Source organism: Leucoraja erinacea, chromosome 19, assembly GCF_028641065.1.
Source record: "Leucoraja erinacea ecotype New England chromosome 19, Leri_hhj_1, whole genome shotgun sequence".
NCBI classification, from domain to species: domain Eukaryota; kingdom Metazoa; phylum Chordata; class Chondrichthyes; order Rajiformes; family Rajidae; genus Leucoraja; species Leucoraja erinaceus.
Genome location: NC_073395.1, coordinates 10054325 through 10073768, shown reverse-complemented (window position 1 = coordinate 10073768; position 19444 = coordinate 10054325). Strand labels below are relative to the sequence as shown.

Here is a 19444-nt window from a genome sequence, read left to right as displayed (position 1 = left end):
TCGACCTGAAACCTCGCCTATTTCTTTTCCCCAGAGATGCTGCCTGATCCGTTGAGTTTCTCCAGCCTTTTGCGACCATCTTCACATTTATTCTTTTTGGTGATTCAGGCATATGTCAAAGTTCACAGACATCAAGTGTCACTGTGAGGTCCCCCGTAAAAATTAAAACCTAGTGACTTTCTAATCGTTACTTTCCGATTTAAAAGGCTGCACATTTTTTATGGCAGGCAGGATTGTAAAATAATCTATAAATTTATATCTGTGAACATTATGAGTCATAAGCCTTTAAGTGTTAGGATTATTCCTGTCACAAATCCTGGAATTAAAATCGCTCTCTCTGTCTTGTGTGAATTGCAAGTTAGATTTGTTAATTTCTTTAGTCAGAGTTTGGTTTTTACTTTAGAGAGACAGTGCGGAAACAGGCCCTTCGGCCCACTGAGTCCGCACCGACCAGCAATCCCCATACTTTAACACTACCCAACATACACTAGGGATCATTTTGCATTTAAACATTTATACCAAGCCAATTAACCTACAAACCTGTACGTCATTGGAGTGTGGGAGGAAACCGGAGATCCCGGAGAAAACCCACGTGGGTCACGGGGAGAACGTACAAACTCCGTACAGACAAACGTCAGTAGTCAGGATCAAACCCGGGTCTCTGGCACGGTGAGGCAGTAGCCCAACCGCTGCGCCACCGTGCCGCCCAGAGGGTGGTGAATCTGTGGAATTCATGGCCACAAACGGCTGCGGAGGCCAAGTCAATGGATATTTTTAAGGCGAAGATTGATACATTCTAGATTAGTATGGGTGAAAGCAGGAGAATGGGTTTGAGATGGAATGATAGATCAGCCATGATTGAATGGCGGAGTAGACTTGATGGGCCGAATGGCCTAATTCTGCTCCTATCACTTATGAACTTAAGAAACTTATGTCAGTAATTTTGACCTAGCTACTTAGATGAGAAAGGTGATCGTTAAGAGGCAACTCAGGGTGTTGGACACGGAAGGCAATTTTGCAGATGTCATTTATTTGGTCATGTGTTACTTAGACTGACCTTGGAGACATGGGTGAGACCAGGGAACCTAACCTTGCAGTGGGGCAATGTCCACAGTTCCCATTCAATGCACTGCTCTTCACAATCATTCCGTTTAGTTTCTTATTATTACTGTGTGCCGAGGTACAGTGAAAAGCTTTTGTTTGCATGCTACCCCATCAAAGGAATGACTATACATGAATATAATCAAGCCGTCCACAGCGTACAGATGACGGATCATCATCATCATCATCATCGGTGGTCACTCGTAACGAGTATGACTGTCTTCATGGAGGATGCCTGTGCATGACTTTGTTTAACGTGGGGAGACATGTGCACAGACAGCCACCTTGACAGATCTGGGGCAGGATCCAGTGGCATGGAGTCCAAGACGACCGGAGACCCTTTTCTGCTGCAGCCTTCATCCGCCTTCCCAGCCGTTGTGCCGCTCCACTATAGTCAGCCATCGTACTCCGCCTGTTCCACCGTTGAGGTCTTGGTTGGATTGGTCTTTGTCAGGGACCTTACCGCCATGGGCGGCCCTACCAAGAGCACAGCTCCAGACGGCATCGCTCTCAGGATCTCAGGACCACACAAGCTTCTCCACCACGACAAGGTGACAATCCATGGAGAAGACACAAAGGACACGACCTTTAGTCTGATCAACGATAGTTCAAAGGCGTCCAGTGAGGTAGAATGGAGGTCAGGACCGCACTCTAACTATATTCTTTCCATTGCCTGAAACACAAAGTGGGTCAGTGGGACAGAGAGCATCTGTGGAGGACATGGATAGATGATGTTCCGGGTCTGCTGAAGGGTCTTGTTCCCAAAACATTGTCTATCCGTATCCTCTGCGGACGCTGAATGACCTACTCCAGCACTTTGTGTTTTTACTGATGATTCCAGCATCTACAGTTCCTTGTGTCACCTCCTTTCCACTGCTTGTTTATCTTTCACATGGAGCGGTGTTCATGCTTTCTTTAATAACAGCACCTCTTTCTAGTTATCAATGACTTCAGCCAGAATATTTGAGGTTGGAAGCTGGGTGCTCAATCCAACGACTGTGCCACCATTTTTGAGACGCGCAGGTTTGCAATCTTTACCGAAGCTGATTAACCTGCAAACCTGCACGTCTTTGGAGTGTGGGAGGAAACCGGAGCACCTGGAGAAAACCCACGCGGTCACAGGGGGAACGTGCAAACTCCGTACAGACAGTACCCGTAGTCGGGATCGAACCCGGGTCTCTGGCGCTGCAAGCGCTGTAAGGCAGCAACTCTACCGCGGCGCCACCGTGCCGCCCAGCGCACGAATATGTCTTATGGACTCATCCATTCCCCCCCAGGGGAATTTCCTGGCCCGCTGCATTCCTCCAGCACTTTGCGTTCAGCGTTAGCTGGCGTGTGGTCGCCCTGGAATTATGAACGCTGAAGCAAAGAAGGAGTGATTGATTTGCCGTTTGCATGAATCCACAGTGAGGCGTGCAAGCAGACATTTTGTAAAAAACGCACAAACTGGTCTTATGCACAACCCAGTTACTATCTGCAGTGCATTCAACGTGAATTCATTTTGCAAAGCGTAGCTTTTTCTTCGGTTAAGTTATTTCCAGATTCTCCCCAACCTGCTGAAGGTACGTCTCACGTCTCTATGGTCACCATAATGCATTGGCAGGAGGAACAGCAGCAGGTTCAGCTGCATAATATCATTCCTTCAACTGTATTCCCTTGTCCCTAATGTGATAGACCTCCCCATCATTGCACAGAGTTCCATCTGGTAGGTTGGCGGAGAAGTGACAGGATTCAGTTTCAACTGTGACAGATACTCTCGATGGGGAAATTGTTGCTTGACCCGGGCCAGTGTTCATCTCACTGATGTGGAGGCACTCAGCCACACAGAGCTGCTGGGGAGCGAGAGAGAGAGGGAGAGAGAGGAGAGAGAGGAGAGAGAGAGAGAGAGAGAGAGAAGGAAGGGGAGAAAGAAGGAAATAGAGAAGAGAGTGGGGGAGGGAGAGGGTGTGTGGGGGAAGAGAGAGAGAGAGAGAGCGAGAGAAAATGAGAGAGATAGAGAGAGAGAGAGACACAACCAAGCAACATGCATAAAAGGCAAACATCTTCTCTTGAACGTTTATAAGAGAAACTTAAAATGAAGTCAAACTGAGACTTTTGCAATCTGAATGTTATTGAGAGTAGCTTTTCACGTAAAATCCTTTAATGTTTAAAGCTATTTATTCCCAATAACATTCAGATGGTGCTTCAGAAAAGGCAAAAAATCGATTTGCTTATTTATGTCATCTATGGTGTTTGAAATGAGTAAATTAAGTTAGCTATAATCTAGGTAATTGTCAATCAAAACAGCATAAAGCAAATATTTAAACAAATGATTGCTTCAAGCAAAGAAAATGGTGTGCATGCATTGTGTGCATTGTGTGTGCTTGTGCATGTGCTTGTGCGTGTGTGTATGCATGTGCGTGCACGTTGTGTGTGTGTGTGTGTGTACAATGTGTGTGTATGTGTGCATGCATGCGTTGTGCATGTGTGCGCATTGTCTACATGTGTGTACATGTGTGTGCGTGCATTATGTGTGCATGCGTTATATGCGCGTTGTGTGTGCGTATGTATGTATATTATGCGTGTGTGCGCGTTTGTGTACGTTTGTGTTTGTGTGTACGTGTGTGTGCGTGCGTTGTGTGTGCATGCGTTGTGCGCGTTGTGTGTGCATGTGTGGGTGTGTGTGTATGTGTGCATGTATATGTTATGTGTGCGTTGTGTGTGTCCATTTGTGTGTGTGTGTGTGTGTGTATGTACGTGTGTGCGTGCGTTATGTGCGCATTATGTGTGCCTGGGTCAATTAGGCTCTGGTAATGATGAGGCTCCAGCTATGCCACCTTTCCTTGGGCACCATACTCACCGCACTGACCTGATCTTCCAAACGCTATCTGCCGATGACCCGCAAATCCTCCGTCCATCCAGACTTTGTTCATAAGTTCATAGGAGCAGCATTAGGCCATTCAGCTCTTCGAGTCTACTCCGCCATTCCATCATGGCTAATCTATCTTTCGCTCCCAACCCCATTCTCCCCACAACCCTTGACACCCGTACTAATCAAGAATCGGTCGCCGATATGAAATGGACACAGGAGGTACTTGGGTTGACTGTCACTGGAAGGCATTGAAAGTAGGCAACAACCTTCAGATGTGTAGGAAGGAACTGCAGATGCTGGTTTACACTGAAGATAGACCCAAAATGCTGGAGTAACTCAACGGGGCAGGCAGTATCTCTGGAGAGAAGGAATGGGTGATGTTTCAGCTCAAGACCCTTTTTCAGACTGAGTTATTTCTCAGCTAACAATGAATCATTCTACATTTCCTTATCACCATCTGCTTTGATCTGTCGTTTTCACACCTTACCCTTCCATGTCTCTAGACTCCCTCTCCCCTGAGTGTCAGTCAGAAGAAGGGTCTCGACCCGAAACATCACCCATTCCTCCTCTCCAGAGATGCTGCCTGTCCCGCTGAGTTACTCCAGCTTTTTGTGTCTCTCTTCAGACGTTGGTGGCTAAACAGGATCAATCTGAAGACAAGTAAAATGCTCCCCAGATGGTACACTGCAACATTGCAACACCTTTATTTATACTCAATGCTGTGAATTCTCATCCAAATGGAGTTGCATAGCAACCATCTATATGGGCTTTGGCTGCCAATTTCATCAATGAAAAATAGTCTTGTTTCGTTTAGTTTGGCGATACAATGTGGAAACAGGCCATTCAGCCCACGCCGACCAGCGATCCCAGCACATTAATACTATCCTATGCACACTAGGGACAATTTACATTTATACCAAGCCAATTAATCTACTAACCTGTACTACTTTGGACTATCATGAGGATGGGTGCTGTCTGTACGGAGTTTGTACATTCTCCCTGTGATCGTGTGGGTTTTCTCCTGATGCTCCGGTTTCCTCCCACATTTGTAGGTCAATTGACGTCAGTGATCTGACTTTACTGGACTCTATCTAGCGCTGAACTTTATTCACATTATACCTTTTATCATGTGTTTGTACACTGTGGATGGCTGCATTGTAATCATGTATTGTCTTTCCGCTGACTGGTTAAACACGCAACAAAAGCTTTTCACTGTACCTCGGTACACGTGGCAATAAACTAAACTCAATCTCAAACTCATTGGTCGGCACGAACTCAGTGGACCGAAGGGCCTGTTTCCATGGTGTATCCCTAAACTAAACTAAACTAAAAACACCATTTTAGATCAAGAACCTGTCATCAGGTCTGAGCAGTGAACATTTCTGTTTTTTGTTTCAGGTTTTCAGCACCTGCAGTTTTTAGAGTCATAGAGTTATAGAATCATACAGTGTGGAAACAGGCCCTTCGGCCCAACTTGCCCACATTGGCCAGAATGTCCCAGTTACTCATTCACCTGCCTGCATTTGGTCCATATCCCTCCAAACCTGTCCGATCCATGCACTTGTCTAATTGTTTCTTAAACATTGCGATAGTCCCTGCCTCAACTACCTCCTCTGGCAGCTCTTTCCATGCACCCACCACCCTTTGTGTAAAAAAGTTATCCCTCAGATTCCTATTAAATCTTTTGCCCCCTCGCCTTAAGCCTGTCCTCTGGTCCTCAATTCCCCAACTCTGGGCAAGAGACTCTGTGCATCTTCCCGATCTATTCCTCTCATGATTTTATACACCTCTATAAGATCACCCCTCATCCTCCAGTGCTCCAGGGAATAGAGTCCCACCCAACACAACCCCTCCCTGTAACTCAGACCCTCTAGTCCTGGCAAAATCCTCGTAATTCTTCTCTGCACCCTTCCCAGCTTGACAACATCTTTCCTATAACATGGTACACAGAATTGAACACAATACACTAATTCCTTACCTTTCAATTTCTCTCCTTTCCCTCTCCCCTGACTCTCAGTCTGAAGAAGTGTCTCCACTCGAATTGTCACCCATTCCTTCCATCCAGAGATGCTGCCTGTCCCACTGAGTTACTCCAGCATTTATTTTGTTTCTCTTCGGTGTAAACCAGTATCTGCAGTTCCTTCCTACACTAATTTTTGTGTCTATTTTTGATTTTAACTGGCATCTGCAGTTCCTTATTACACAATGAATCGAGGACCACAGAACATGGGTTCAAGGTGAGGGGGGAAAGATTCACTAGGAATCTGAGGGGTAACTTTTTCACACAAAGGATGGTGGTTGTAGGGAACAAGCTGCCAGAGGAGGTAGTTGAGGCAGGGACTATCCCAACATTTAAGAAACAGTGAGAAAGGTAAATGGAGAGGCCACAGGTTTGGAGGGATGTAGACTGAATACAGGCAGGTGGGACTTGTGTCAGCGGCACGGTGGTGCAGCGGTAGAATTGCTGCCTCACGGCACCAGAGACCCGGGTTCGATCCCGACTACAGGTGCTGTCTGTACGGAGTTTGTACGCTCTTCAAGTGACCTGCGTGAATTTTCTTTATTGTTACGCAAAGAGTGGTGAATCTGTGGTAGTTGAGGTCAGTTCATTGGCTATATTTAAGAGGGAGTTAGACGTGGCCCTTGTGGCTAAAGGGATCAGGGGGTATGGAGAGAAGGCAGGTATGGGATACTGAGTTGGATGATCAGCCATGATCCTATTGAATGGCGGTGCAGGCTCGAAGAGCCGAATGGCCTACTCCTGCACCTATTTTCTATGTTTCTATGTGTAACTGGGACACCATGGCCGGTGTGGGTAAGTTGGGCCAAATGGTCTGTTTCCACGCTATATCACTATGACTCTAATTGAGGCCTCACCAATGTCTTATATAACTGCAAGTGTGTAGGAAGGACCTGCAGATGCTGGTAGATGCTGGAGATAGACACAAAAAGCTGGAGTAACTCAGCGGGACAGGCAACACCTCTGGAGAGAAGGAATGGGTGCTGCCTGGCCCGCTAAGTTCCTCCAGCTGTTAGTCTCTATCTTATAAAACTGCAACATGTCCTCCCAACTCCTCTGCTTCAACTTCCTTGCTGCAATTGTATTTGCTGGGTTTGTGACTGCTATCTCTTGGCTTTTGATCCCTCAGATCCCGCAGATCAGCTACGCATCGACGGCCCCGGAACTGAGTGACAACAGCCGGTATGACTTCTTCTCCCGAGTGGTCCCTCCCGACTCGTACCAGGTGCAGGCGATGGTGGATATTGTCACCGCCCTGGGATGGAACTACGTCTCCACTCTGGCCTCCGAGGGTAACTACGGGGAGAGCGGCGTGGAGGCATTCATGCACATCTCCAGGGAAACTGGTAAGAAGCGATCCCAACCTTGGATGCTCCCGGGTTTGTGAACACCATTTACTTTGTGGCATCGGCAAAACCCCTGGAAGGTGCACAGCTTGGGTATCTATTGAACACTCGTGGTGTTTGGGATCTGTACTTTGTGAAGGAAGTTCATAACGTTCCAGGAGCAAATGCCTTCATAACAAGAGGAGTTGAGTATAGGAGCAAAAGAGGTCCTTCTCCAGTTGTACAGGGTCCTGGTGAGACCACACCTGGAGTATTGTGTGCAGTTTTGGTCTCCAAATTTGAGGAAGGACATTTTTGCTATTGAGGGAGTGCAGCGTAGGTTCGCAAGGTTAATTCCCGGGATGGCGGGGCTGTCGTATGCTGAGAGAATGGAGCGATTGGGCTTGTATTCGCTGGAATTTAGATGAGAGGGGATCTTATTGAAACATGTAAGATTATTAAGGGATTGGACACGCTAGAGGCAGGAAACATGTTCCCAATGATAGGGGGAGTCCAGAACCAGGGGCCACAGTTTAAGAATAAGAACGGGGATGAGGAGAAACTTTTTCACCCAGAGAGTTGTGAATCTGTGGAATTCTCTGCCTCAGAAGGCAGTGGAGGCCAATCCTTTGGATGCTTTCAAGAGAGAATTAGATAGAGCTCTTAAAGATCATGGAGTTAAGGGATTTGGGGAGAAGGCAGGAATGGGGTACTGATTGTGGATGATCAGCCATGATCACCGTGCATGGCGGTGTTGGGCTGAATGGCCTACTCCTGCACCTATTGTCTATTGTCTATAGAGCAGGATTAGGCCATTCGGCCCATCAAGGCTACTCCCTCATTCAATCATGGCTGATTTGTCTTCCTCTCTCAACCCCATTCTCTTGCTTTCACCCTATAACCCCTAACACTAAACAAGAGTCTGACAATCTCCGCCTTACAAGTATCCATTGACTTGGCAATGAATTCCTCAGATTCACCAGCTAAAGAAATTCCCACATGTTGTTTCATGTTGTTTCTCCTTTTATTCTGAGGTTGTGGGCCTCTGGTCCTAGACTCTCCCACCAGTGGAACCATTCCCTCCACATTCACTCTATCCAGGCCTTTCACTATTCGATTGAAAGAAATAAGTGTTTATGTGCAATCATTGTTTTAATTAAATAGTTTTTTGCAGGTCTCTGGTGTTACGCTTCCTCAGTTATACGTACATGTTAGAGCTGAGCAGATTGCTTGATCATCACCGACTGCCTTCTCACTTCATGTCTAATGTCGAGTCTAATTCTGGCTGAAGTGGAGATCGCTTCACACACGGGGAGGGAATTGTCTAACATTAGTCAGGGCTGCTGTAATCTCCACCTTTACTTTTAACATCAGAGGAGAATACAGAAGATTATTACAAAATTACCCCCCCCCACACCCCCCTCTACTTGGTGCCACAGTGGCGCAGCGGTAGAGTCGCTGCCTTACAGCGCCAGAGACCCGGGTTCGATCCTGACTTCAGATGCCGTCTGTATGGAGTCTCTACGTGCTCCCCGTGACCTGCGTTGGTTTTCGCCGAGTGCCCGGGACCTGCGTTAGTTCTTTTCCTCCCACAGTCCAAAGACGTACAGGTTTATAAGTTAATTGGCTTCAGGTAGAGTTGTAAATAGTAAATTGCCCCTTGTGTGTGTAGGACAGTGTTGGTGTGCGGGGATCTCTGGTCAGTGCTGACTCAATGGGCTGAAGGGCCTCTTCTGTATCTTGAAACTAAACTAGTTAATTGATCTGGGACCATACCTTGATTTGTCCCCACTCTCAAGAGTCGACGGTGTTTTATTGTCATTTGTCTCGAAACGGAACAGTGAAATTCTTACTTGCAACAGCACAACAGATTTGCAAGCATGTTACTCTGTAAAACCCATAATAAACAACAAAAGAAAGTTCAGTGTAGATATAGAAACAAACAGACAAATAAATAGACAATAGTAGGGCAAAGTCAAAAATAATACGCCCAAGTCTATGTAGTTCGGAGCCTATTTGGAGGTTGTAGTGTTGGGTGTAGAGAAGAAACTGCTCCTGAACATGGATGTTACAGTTTTCAGGCTCCTATACCTTCTTCCCGATGGCCGTAGTGAAATGATGATGGATCTCTGATGATGCTGACTGCCTTTTTGAGGCAGCAACTCTTGTAGATCCCTTCGATAGTGGAGAGATCAGTGCCCCTGCTGGAGTGGGCAGTGTTTACCACATTTTGCAGTCTCCTTCACTCCTGGGCATTCCCGCCACGGGTACCATGTAATTTGCCAGGTGAGGAGGGGGCTGTGGACCCCCAGCAGGACCAAAAACAAGACCTGTCGAAGGGCGGATAAGCTTCTAGCGATACAACGGCCGTCCACACTTCAGTAGAAGTTGCGATCACTCTCGTACGTAGCATTGTAAGGAACGATGATAAAGCACACACGCCAAAATCCTATACTTCCAACGGCAGAAGTCCGCAGGAACTGGAGGACAGAGATGTGTGGTGCGTCCGTCATCATTCTCGTTGGAAACCAGCACCACTGCGTCGCTAATGTTTTCAAGTATGCTCCCTACATCTGTGGAAGTTAATTCTTCTACACTGGATGAGATGCACATGGGCCATGATGCAAATGGCAATTCAACACATAGAGTTGGCCTGATAGACCGGGGGGGACTTTCCTTGCCCATTTTCATATGTTTACTATGTGTTCAAAGATCCCCAATCCATAGTCTTAGTATTCAGTGGAATGCAATGGAATAGATTCATTAAATATGATGGAGATTTTTGTAAGATCAATTATGATGCTTCAAATGTCACAAGCATTGGTTAAAAGTGAGGAAGAACCATGATTATAACTTTACAAAAGTTTTCTGTATTTTCGAAATGTAATTATTGTATCAATGAACACATATCCATGTCAACAAGAGAAATCTATTTGGACAATATTATCTTAAATGAGAACACCATGTGCATTACATAGTCCAGTTAAGTCGAGTTTATTGCCATATGCACAGGTTCGGTGAGCTACAGGTACAATGAAAATCTTGCAGCAGCATTACAGGCACATCAATTCTGAAACGCAAATGATACATAAAGTACACCTAATGTCCACAAGACAGTGGAAAGAAAAAAACTGCGCAAAAAGCAAGACATTCATCCAAAACGCAATGAGCAAACAAGTCCGTAATAATGCACGAATGTGGCCCATGGTGTTATATTTAGTTTCAAGTTACCGCAATTCAAAATGCTATTTTCTGAACTAAATTTGCCTAACTTGCATTTGAATGAATCGATAATCAATCTCCACATCACCCCAGATACACATAAGGAGCAAACCTGGTTACTGAAATGTATAAAGCCGTTGGCCCTGTTCTCCAAGAAACGTACTTGAGGCCAAGGCAGATTTAAATCGATCCAAAAATCAGCAAACAATTGGAATAGATCGGGTTAAGGCACAGAGTCTTATACCCAGAATAGGGGAATCGAGAGCCAGAGGACATAGCTTCAAAGTGAGGGGGGAAAGATTTACGATGAACCCGAGGGGCAACATTTTTATAGAAAGGGTGGTGGGTGCATGGAACGCATTGCCGGTCGAGGTATTTGAGGCAGGGACTTCATAAGTTCTTGGAGCAGAATTAGACCATTCTGCCCATCAAGTCTACTCCACCATTCAATCATGGCTGATCTATCTTTCCCTCTCAACCCTATTCTCCTGCTTTCTCCCCGTAACCCCTGACACTCTTACTAATCAAGAATCTGTCATATCTTACTAATCAAGAATACTATCACAACACTTCAGAAAGATTTAGACAGAATAGGTCTAGAGGGATATTGACCAAATGCAAGCAGGTGGGACTAGTGTAGATGGGCCATGTTGGTCGGCGTTGGCAAGTTGGGCCACAGGGCCTGTTCCACACTGTATGTCTCTATGACACTCACACTTTAGACTGAAAAGGGGACATTGATCAGAGAAGGGGCATTGTGATCCATTCTCAATTAAAACTGTTCTGACATCTACAGGTCGAACTGTATGTTTGTTGAAGCTGTCAAAAGTCAATGTTAAAAAAACAGTGGTGTAAATTCTTGTCTATCGGTCTTGTTTAAGCCAGGTTTTATCGTGCTGTTGAAAATCAGTGATTGTTCTCAATATCCATTCAATCGATCACCGCCTCATGTAATGATGTTGGTAACTGCGTGCTTCAATATGACCTGTATGAATTACTTTAAAAGTCCATGAATGCATTCCGACTTTATCATTTTGTTTCCTGAAGCATATTTGGCTGTACATTATTTATTCAAGTTGGGGATTAATCAGCTGATCAAAAGAGATTTTATTCTCATTAATTTTGATGCACTGGTTCATCATTAATCTATGTAGAAAGGAACTGCAGATGCTGGTTTACACCAAAGATGGACTCAAAATGCTGGAGTAATTCAGCGGGACAGGCTGCGTCTCTGGAGAGAAGGAATAGGTGGCATTTCAGGTCGAGACCCTTCTTCAGACTGACCTGGAACAGTGGATACAGTGGATGAGGATAGAGGAGGTGTAAGTGAACCTCTGCCTCACCTGAAAGTCCTGTCAGGGTCCTTGGTCGGAGTCGAGAGAGGTGGTATAGAGACAGGTGTTGCATCTCCTGCGGTTGCAGGGGAAAGTACCTGGGGAGGGGGTGGTTTGGGTGGGAAGGGATGAGTTAACAGGGGAGTTGCAGAGGGAACGGTCTCTGCAGAAAACAGAAACGGGGGGAGGTGGGAAGATGTGGCTAGCGGTGGGATCCCGTTGGAAGTGGCGACAATGTCAGAGGATTAAGTCTGAAGAAGGGTCTCGACACGAAGCCTCACACGTTCCTTCTCTCCAGCGATGCTGCCTGTCCCACTGAGTTACTCCAGCATTTTGTGTTCAAGTCTATGTTCACTATTAATCGAATACAAGCCATGTCTTCAGATCAATGCTCCATGAGTCATGAAAAATACGATTGTACAAATGAAGTTGAACGGACTGATAATTCAATGTGTCATTATCTCTCCAAATAAACAGTTGTGGTTGTACATGATGATATTAGTATTCTACTTAAAGGACGAGGAAATTCACTGAGGTGTCTGTGCAGAACAACTCTGGAATATGAATGCTATTTGAATCTAGTTAGATCTCAGCGGCCCTTAGAGTAGGTACCGATGATTAAAGTCATTGAAGCTATTTACACAGGTAGACATTGTTAAACAGAAATGTTTGCACTCTTATCTGGAGGCAACTACAGTTAGATGCCAACATTAATTGTTTGTCTTGACTGACACTGAATAGGAATTGCTTTTTCGGTGAGTTTTCGGCATTAGCCAGACCTTTTCAAGTCAAGTCGAGACCTTTCCAGAGCCAATGAAGGATCGTGGCCACCGAATGATCGGCAGGCATCTGGTTACAAATAGATGACATACTTGATTGAGTTTATTATTGCCACGTGTACCGAGGTACAGTGGAAAGCTTTCTTGTGGTGTGCTATCCAGTCAGCGGAAAGCCTATACATGATTACAATCAAGCCGTCCACAGTGTACAGACATGGGATAATGAGTGTAATGTTTAGTAAAAGATAATGTACTATAAAGATCAATTAGAGATATTTTGAAGGTCTCCAATGGGGCAGATGGGAGGTCTGGACTGCCCTCCAGCTGTTGAGAGGATGGTTCAGTTGCCCGATAGGAGCTAGGAAGAAATGACCCTGAATCTGGAGGAGTGGGTGGCACGGCGGCACAGCGGTCGAGTTGCGGTCTTACAGCGCCAGAGACCCGGGTTCGATCCTGACCATGGGTTTTGTCTGTACGGAGTTTGTACGTTCGCCCTGTGACCACGTGGGGTTTTCTCTGGCGATGCTCTAGTTTTCTCCCACACTCGAGAGACGTGTGGGTTTGTTGGTTAATTGGCTTTGGTAAATTGCCCCCAGTGTGTGGGATAGAACTTGTGTATGTGATCATTGTTTGGTGCAGGCTCGGTGGGCTGAAGGGCCTGTTTCCATGCTGTATCTCTAAACTAAACTAAACTATCATCATAGACTCATAGAGTCATACAGTGTAGAAACAGGCCCTTCGGCCCAACTTGCCCACCCTAACCAACATATCCCATCTACATTAGTCCACCTACCTGCGTTTGGCCCATACCCCTCCAAATGTGTCCTATCCAATTGACTTCATGTCACTAAACCCAGCTTTATTTAATTAGCTAAACTTCAAATGCCCCATTGTCATGATAGGATATGAAAGTGCTCTTCAAGATTACTAGTCAAGTATCTAAGAAACTATTAATCCCTATAATCACTGGGTGTTATTGTCACTCCCCCATTAACTTCAGAAAAAAAACATGTAATGAGACTCTCTATTGGAATTAATTACCTGATGTGAAATTGCAGAAATCTGCAGCCAATTCAAAATCGTTACTCTGGGCAGGACATTGCCATTCCATTCATTGCGCTATTGATTTATAGAGCTGACACGAAACGCAACCTTGGAGATCCAGAGAAGGAATAATCGAAGCTGCAGGTTCTCAGACAAACAGACAATGAATGGTTTGTTGAGATTAAATGTTGCCAGAAAAGATATTTCTCATGTGCCAGTTGTGCGATGTGCAGTCCTGCTAGATTTAGAAGGCAGCCTCTTCCTTGGTGCAAGGTTGGTTGAATGCTTACACGTGCAAATAAGAAGGGTTTCGGCCTGAAACATTGCCTATTTCCTTCGCTCCGTAGATGCTGCTGCACCCGCTGAGTTTCTCCAGCATTTTTGTGTACCTTTGATTTTCCAGCATCTGCAGTTCCTTCTTAAACAATAAGATGGATTAGTTTAGTTTATTTAGTTCAGTTTAGAGGTACTGCTTGGAAACAGGCCTATCGGCCCACTGAATCCGCACCGACCAGCAATCACCCGTTCGCACGAGTTCTTCCCGACACACACCAGGGACAATTTATCGAAGCCAATTAACATACAAACCTGGGATGTGGGAGGAAACTGGAGCACCCTGAGAAAACCCACGTCAGGATCGAACCCGGGTCTCTGGCGCTGTAAGGCAGCAACTCTACCACTGCGCCACCGTGCCGTCTTTCTGAAAGATTATTTTGTGAAAGTCATTTTGGGACACTGGGCTAAAACGTTCGCACAATTCACATTCCCCTGACGTCACTTTCTCAAGTACTTGAAATAAAGTGGGTTATAATGTGCTCATTATTTTTAATTGTTATATTTCCTTTATGTCCTTATTTCGCACTTTAAACTCATCCTGTTTTTACTTCCTCTTTTTACTTACTTACTTAGGGGCCTGTCCCACTTGGCCGTCAATTGCGCCTCATTTATGTGTCATATGTAAAATAGGTCGATGCGGCATTACGCGCAACGTCGCGCGCAAATCACGTGTCATCGTGCCGTCTGGTGCGCGTGACGTCATTAGAATACCGTGCGGCGCACGGCGACGGATGGTTACGCACGGTGACGTGAGATGTCGGGACCCAGCGGGCGGAGCCAATGCATCAGCGTGCGTATTCTATACGTCACATAGGTGGCGCGCGAGGATTTTGTACAGTACAAAATCCTGGAGCGCCGATCGCAATTCCACACTCCTCCGCGCCTCTCCATGCGCCCGTCCCGTGCTACACACACGCTACCCATGCGCCACAACATGTCGACCTATTTTACATATGACACGCGTAAATGAGGCGCAAATGATTCTGATTCACCGAGTTCCCTTCTTCATTGTTTATTTCTTTCTTTAGAATCATAGAGTCATACAGCGTGGAAACAGGCCCTTCCACCCAACTTGTCCACACCGACCAACATGCCCCATTATGCCAACATGACCAACTGGTCCCACCTACCTACATTTGGCCAATATCCCTCTAAACCTACCCTATCCATGTACATGCCTAATTGTTCCTTTCCTTTTAAATTGAACAGGTTCAGGAGGTCGGCTATTAAACTTCATGGCCATGAGATTCCAATAGCCTTTGTAAACTTGCCGCCCAATGCCTAGTGTTGTCTTCAGCGACATGGTTTAATCTAACGACAATACCAAGACCAGGAGACAACCAGCCAGGAAATGATGCCAACCCATAACGTCTGAGCCCGAGGCTTATGCGCGGGAAGACACCATTCAATTGCCGTATCGGTTCTTGGGAAGAACGAGTCAACTAATACCGAACCCTGCCCATTTCCCGTAGCTTTGAAATTTACACTTCATAAGTTCATGTCAAAGGAGCAGAATTAGGTCATTGCGCCCATCGAGGTGGTGCAGTGGTAGAGTTGCTGCCTTACAGCGCCAGAGACCTGGGTTCGATCCTGACTACAGGTGCTGTCTGTACGGAGTTTGTACGTTCTCCCCGTGACCATGTGGGTTTTCTCCGGGTGCTCCGGTTTGTGGGTTTTCTCCGGGTGCTCCGGTTTCCTCCCACACTCCAAAGACGTACAGGCTTGCGGGTTAATTGGCTTCGGTAAAATTGTAAGTTGTCCCTATTGTGTAGGATTGTGTTAGTGTACGGGGTGATCGTTAGCTCACATGTACTTGGGAGACCAAAGGGCCTGTTTCCGCGCTGTATCTCTAAAATTGAAAGTCTAAAAAATCTACTCTGCCATTCAATATTGGCTGATCTATCTTTCCCTCTCAACTCCATTCTCCTGCTTTCTCCCCATAAAACTTCGGCAACCTTACTAATCAAGAATTTTCAAACTCCACTTTAAAAATACCCAATGACTTGGCCTCCACAGCCATTTGCTGCAATGAATTCCACAGATTCACCACCCTCTGACTAAAGAAATTCCTCCTCATCTCCTTTCTAAAGGTACGTCCTTTTATTCTGAGGCTGGAGCCTCTGGTCCTAGACTCTCCCACCAGTGGAAATATCCACTCCACATCCAGGCTTCTCACTATACGGTTTTAATTCCGTTTTTTAGTATTCAGTATTCTTGCTTATGTAAAAATTGCAGTTCTCTCGTGAAAGTTGCCGTTGAGCCTTTCTGTTCCGCAGGAGCAGCGGCCTTGCTTGCGATAGCGCAGATTTGCTTTTGTAGCGTTCTCTGATGAATCCCCCGATTAGAAAACTGGTCAGATTTCGTTCCCTGCCGATGAATAAAGGATCAATCGGTGCATCCAAGCGAATCACGCCAGCTTAAAGTACTCGTTAGCAAACACCAACATCTCTGTGTATGCTGCAGCGAGCAAAGTGAACCAGGGAACACAGTGCGCTTCACAATGCACGTTTGGCAGGTGTAACTTGTTTCATGTGCCACGTGGATCTCGAATAATTGTGCCGTGGGATGGCTGAAAGAATCCTTCCAGTCAATTAATTAAACATGGCTACAATGGGATAACACACACACAGATTCAACGAGGTTACATGTAAACCGTCATAATGTTGAGTGTGGCGGGCGAGTAGAATTCGGCTCCATTTTATTGCTTTCCATTGATTTTAGCTTGCAGAGGCATAAAGTCATGCTGCACAGGAACAGCTCCTTCGGCCCATCTAGTCCATGCCGACCAAAATGCCCCATCTACAGAAACACAGAAACACAGAAATTAGGTGCAGGAGTAGGCCATTCGGCCCTTCGAGCCTGCACCGCCATTCAATATGATCATGGCTGATCATCCAACTCAGTATCCCGTACCTGCCTTCTCTCCATACCCTCTGATCCCCTTAGCCACAAGGGCCACATCTAACTCCCTCTTAAATATAGCCAATGAACTGGCCTCAACTACCCTCTGCGGCAGAGATTTCCAGAGATTCACCACTCTCTGTGTGAAAAAAGATCTTCTCATCTCGGTTTTAAAGGATTTCCCCCTTATCCTTAAGCTGTGATCCCTTGTCCTGGACTTCCCCAACATCGGGAGCAATCTTCCTGCATCTAGCCTGTCCAACCCCTTAAGAATTTTGTAAGTTTCTAGGCAGTAGCATAGTACCATTTGTCTATGTTCGTGCCACATCCCTCCAGACCTGTCCCAGTGTGTTTTTAATGCTGTCATAGTACTTGCCTCAACTACCTCCTCTGGCAACAAAGTTCCCTGTACCCACAACCCTCTGTATGGAAAAAAGTTGCCCCTCAGGTTGCTATTAAACCTTTCCCCTCTAATCTTTCAACCAATGTCCGCTGGTTCTTGATTCCCTCACCCAGTGTGTGAAAGACTCTGTGCATTTACCCTATCTACTCCTTTCCTCCTTCTTCTTCTTGCGTATGGCGTGCACAGCCTAAAGTTGTAGGACAACTTGTTCTGTTTGATCTTATTTGATTGTGCAGGCCGGCTTGATTGCATTCGTCGAAACAGGGTGGACCACGTGAAGGTCCCTGATTTCCTACAGCTCTAGTCGAGAGTCAAGAGTGTTGTATGTTATATGTCCCAGCAAGAACAATGAGATTCTTACTTGCAGCAGCACAACCATGTAATCATGTGTCTTTCAGCTGGGGGACCAGGCGTGGGGGAGCGGCCGAGAACTAAGAGGGGCCCGACATGGGGTTGGGTTGAGACGGCGAGAGTGAAGAGGGACCAACATAGAAACATAGAAAATAGGTGCAGGAGTAGACCATTTGGCCCTTCGAGCCAGCACCACCATTGAATATGATCATGGCTGATCATCCAAAATCACTACCCCGTTCCTGCTCTTTCCACATATCCCTCAATTCCTTTAGCCCCTAAGAGCTAAATCTAAATCTCTCTTGAAAACATGACTCTAACAAGTACATGTGAGGAGGAACTCCAGATGCTGGATTAAACCGAAGATAGACACAAAAAGCTGGAGTAACTCAGCGGGGCAGGCAGCATCTCTGGAGAGAGGGAATGGGTGACGTTTTGGGTCGAGACCCTTCTTCAGACTGGTTAGGGATAAGGGCAACGACAGATGTAGATGGTGATGTGGAGGGATAAGGAGCAATGAGCAAGTATTCTTTGTAACTATGATGGCATCAGAAACATGGCGACACTTTTGTGTACTTTGTGTATTGTATGAAAAACAAAGAATTTCACTGCACCTAGGTACTGGTGACAATAAAGTATGAATATGAGATGTTCTGGTGTAATGAGAACTCAATGGTCAAAGGGGCTTTTATTGTCATGTGCAAACACACAGTCCAGTGGAGTATTCCCATCCGTAAGCACATTCCTGATTAACTGGTCAACATGGACTCGGTGGGCTGAAGGGCCTGGTTCCACACTGTATCACTAGACCTAAACCAGGGACATTTTTTTCCCACTATTTTACCAAAGCCAATGAACCTACAAACCAGCACGCCTTTGGAGAGTGAGAGGAAACCGGCGAACCCAGAGAAAGCCCACGCAGGTCACGGGGAGAATATGTAAACTCCGTACAGGCAGCACCCACGGTCAGGATTGAACAGGGGTCTCTGGAGCTTTGAGGGAGCAACTCTGCCGTGCCGCCCACTGGATGATGGGCGGACAAAGGCCTTGGATAAAAGAAAACAAAAGGGACTAAGGGGAAAAAAAAAATCTGTTCAGCACGGACTTGTAGGGCCGAAGTCTGCAATTGTTATATGGTTATATGGTTATATGGTTAAAGTCTAAAGTGAAGTCAGAGGAGAGGAGTAAGTTGTGGAGTTGTGAATTCTACCGCTGCCCTGCCATGCTGCCCCCCTCGTGTTGAGATATGTTCTCCAGCTTCCTTTCGTTTAGTCAGGAGCGAGTGTGATAGATCGCGCTTTTGCACCGACCTATTGTTAATCTTCATGCCTAATAAATGAATTGGATTGCTCACAATTTACGAGCAGGTTGGCACATTAGCGCGCTGAAGCATTGTTTTACTGTCTTTCGGAGACAGTATTGATATTGTTCGAGGCACCTGTCATTAAACACAACACCAGACTGTGTCCTGATGAGAAAATTACCGTTGTGCAAAAACATAAATTACAAAAGCTAATTGCAAGAAGTATTGTCAGGTGCAAGGTTTAATTGCTGCCATTATTGTGATGTGGCTTCTAGGGAGAGACACCTTGAAAAATATCTCAGTAGATTTGAGGTCTAATCTGATTTAAAGAAAGTTTCAGGTGCCAGCTTTAATCTGCTCAAGGATAAATTGTGCACTTGGATTCATTGATGAAATGAGTGTTTTCATTTCTATTTGATCCTGTTCAAAGGTCAGCTGCCCATCCTTTGTGTTTGTCCCGCACCAGCGCTAACG

The 19444-nt window shown here is 45.8% G+C and overlaps 1 protein-coding gene across 1 annotated transcript in view; it reads left to right on the top strand.

Moving 5' to 3' along the window:
- Window positions 1-19444, top strand: part of LOC129706196 (metabotropic glutamate receptor 8-like) — a 255676-nt gene that overhangs the window by 100171 nt on the left and 136061 nt on the right. Inside the window, exon 2 of the mRNA XM_055650257.1 lies at window positions 7102-7318. Coding sequence (XP_055506232.1) covers window positions 7102-7318 — 217 coding nt within the window. The remainder of the gene's footprint in view (window positions 1-7101; window positions 7319-19444) is intronic.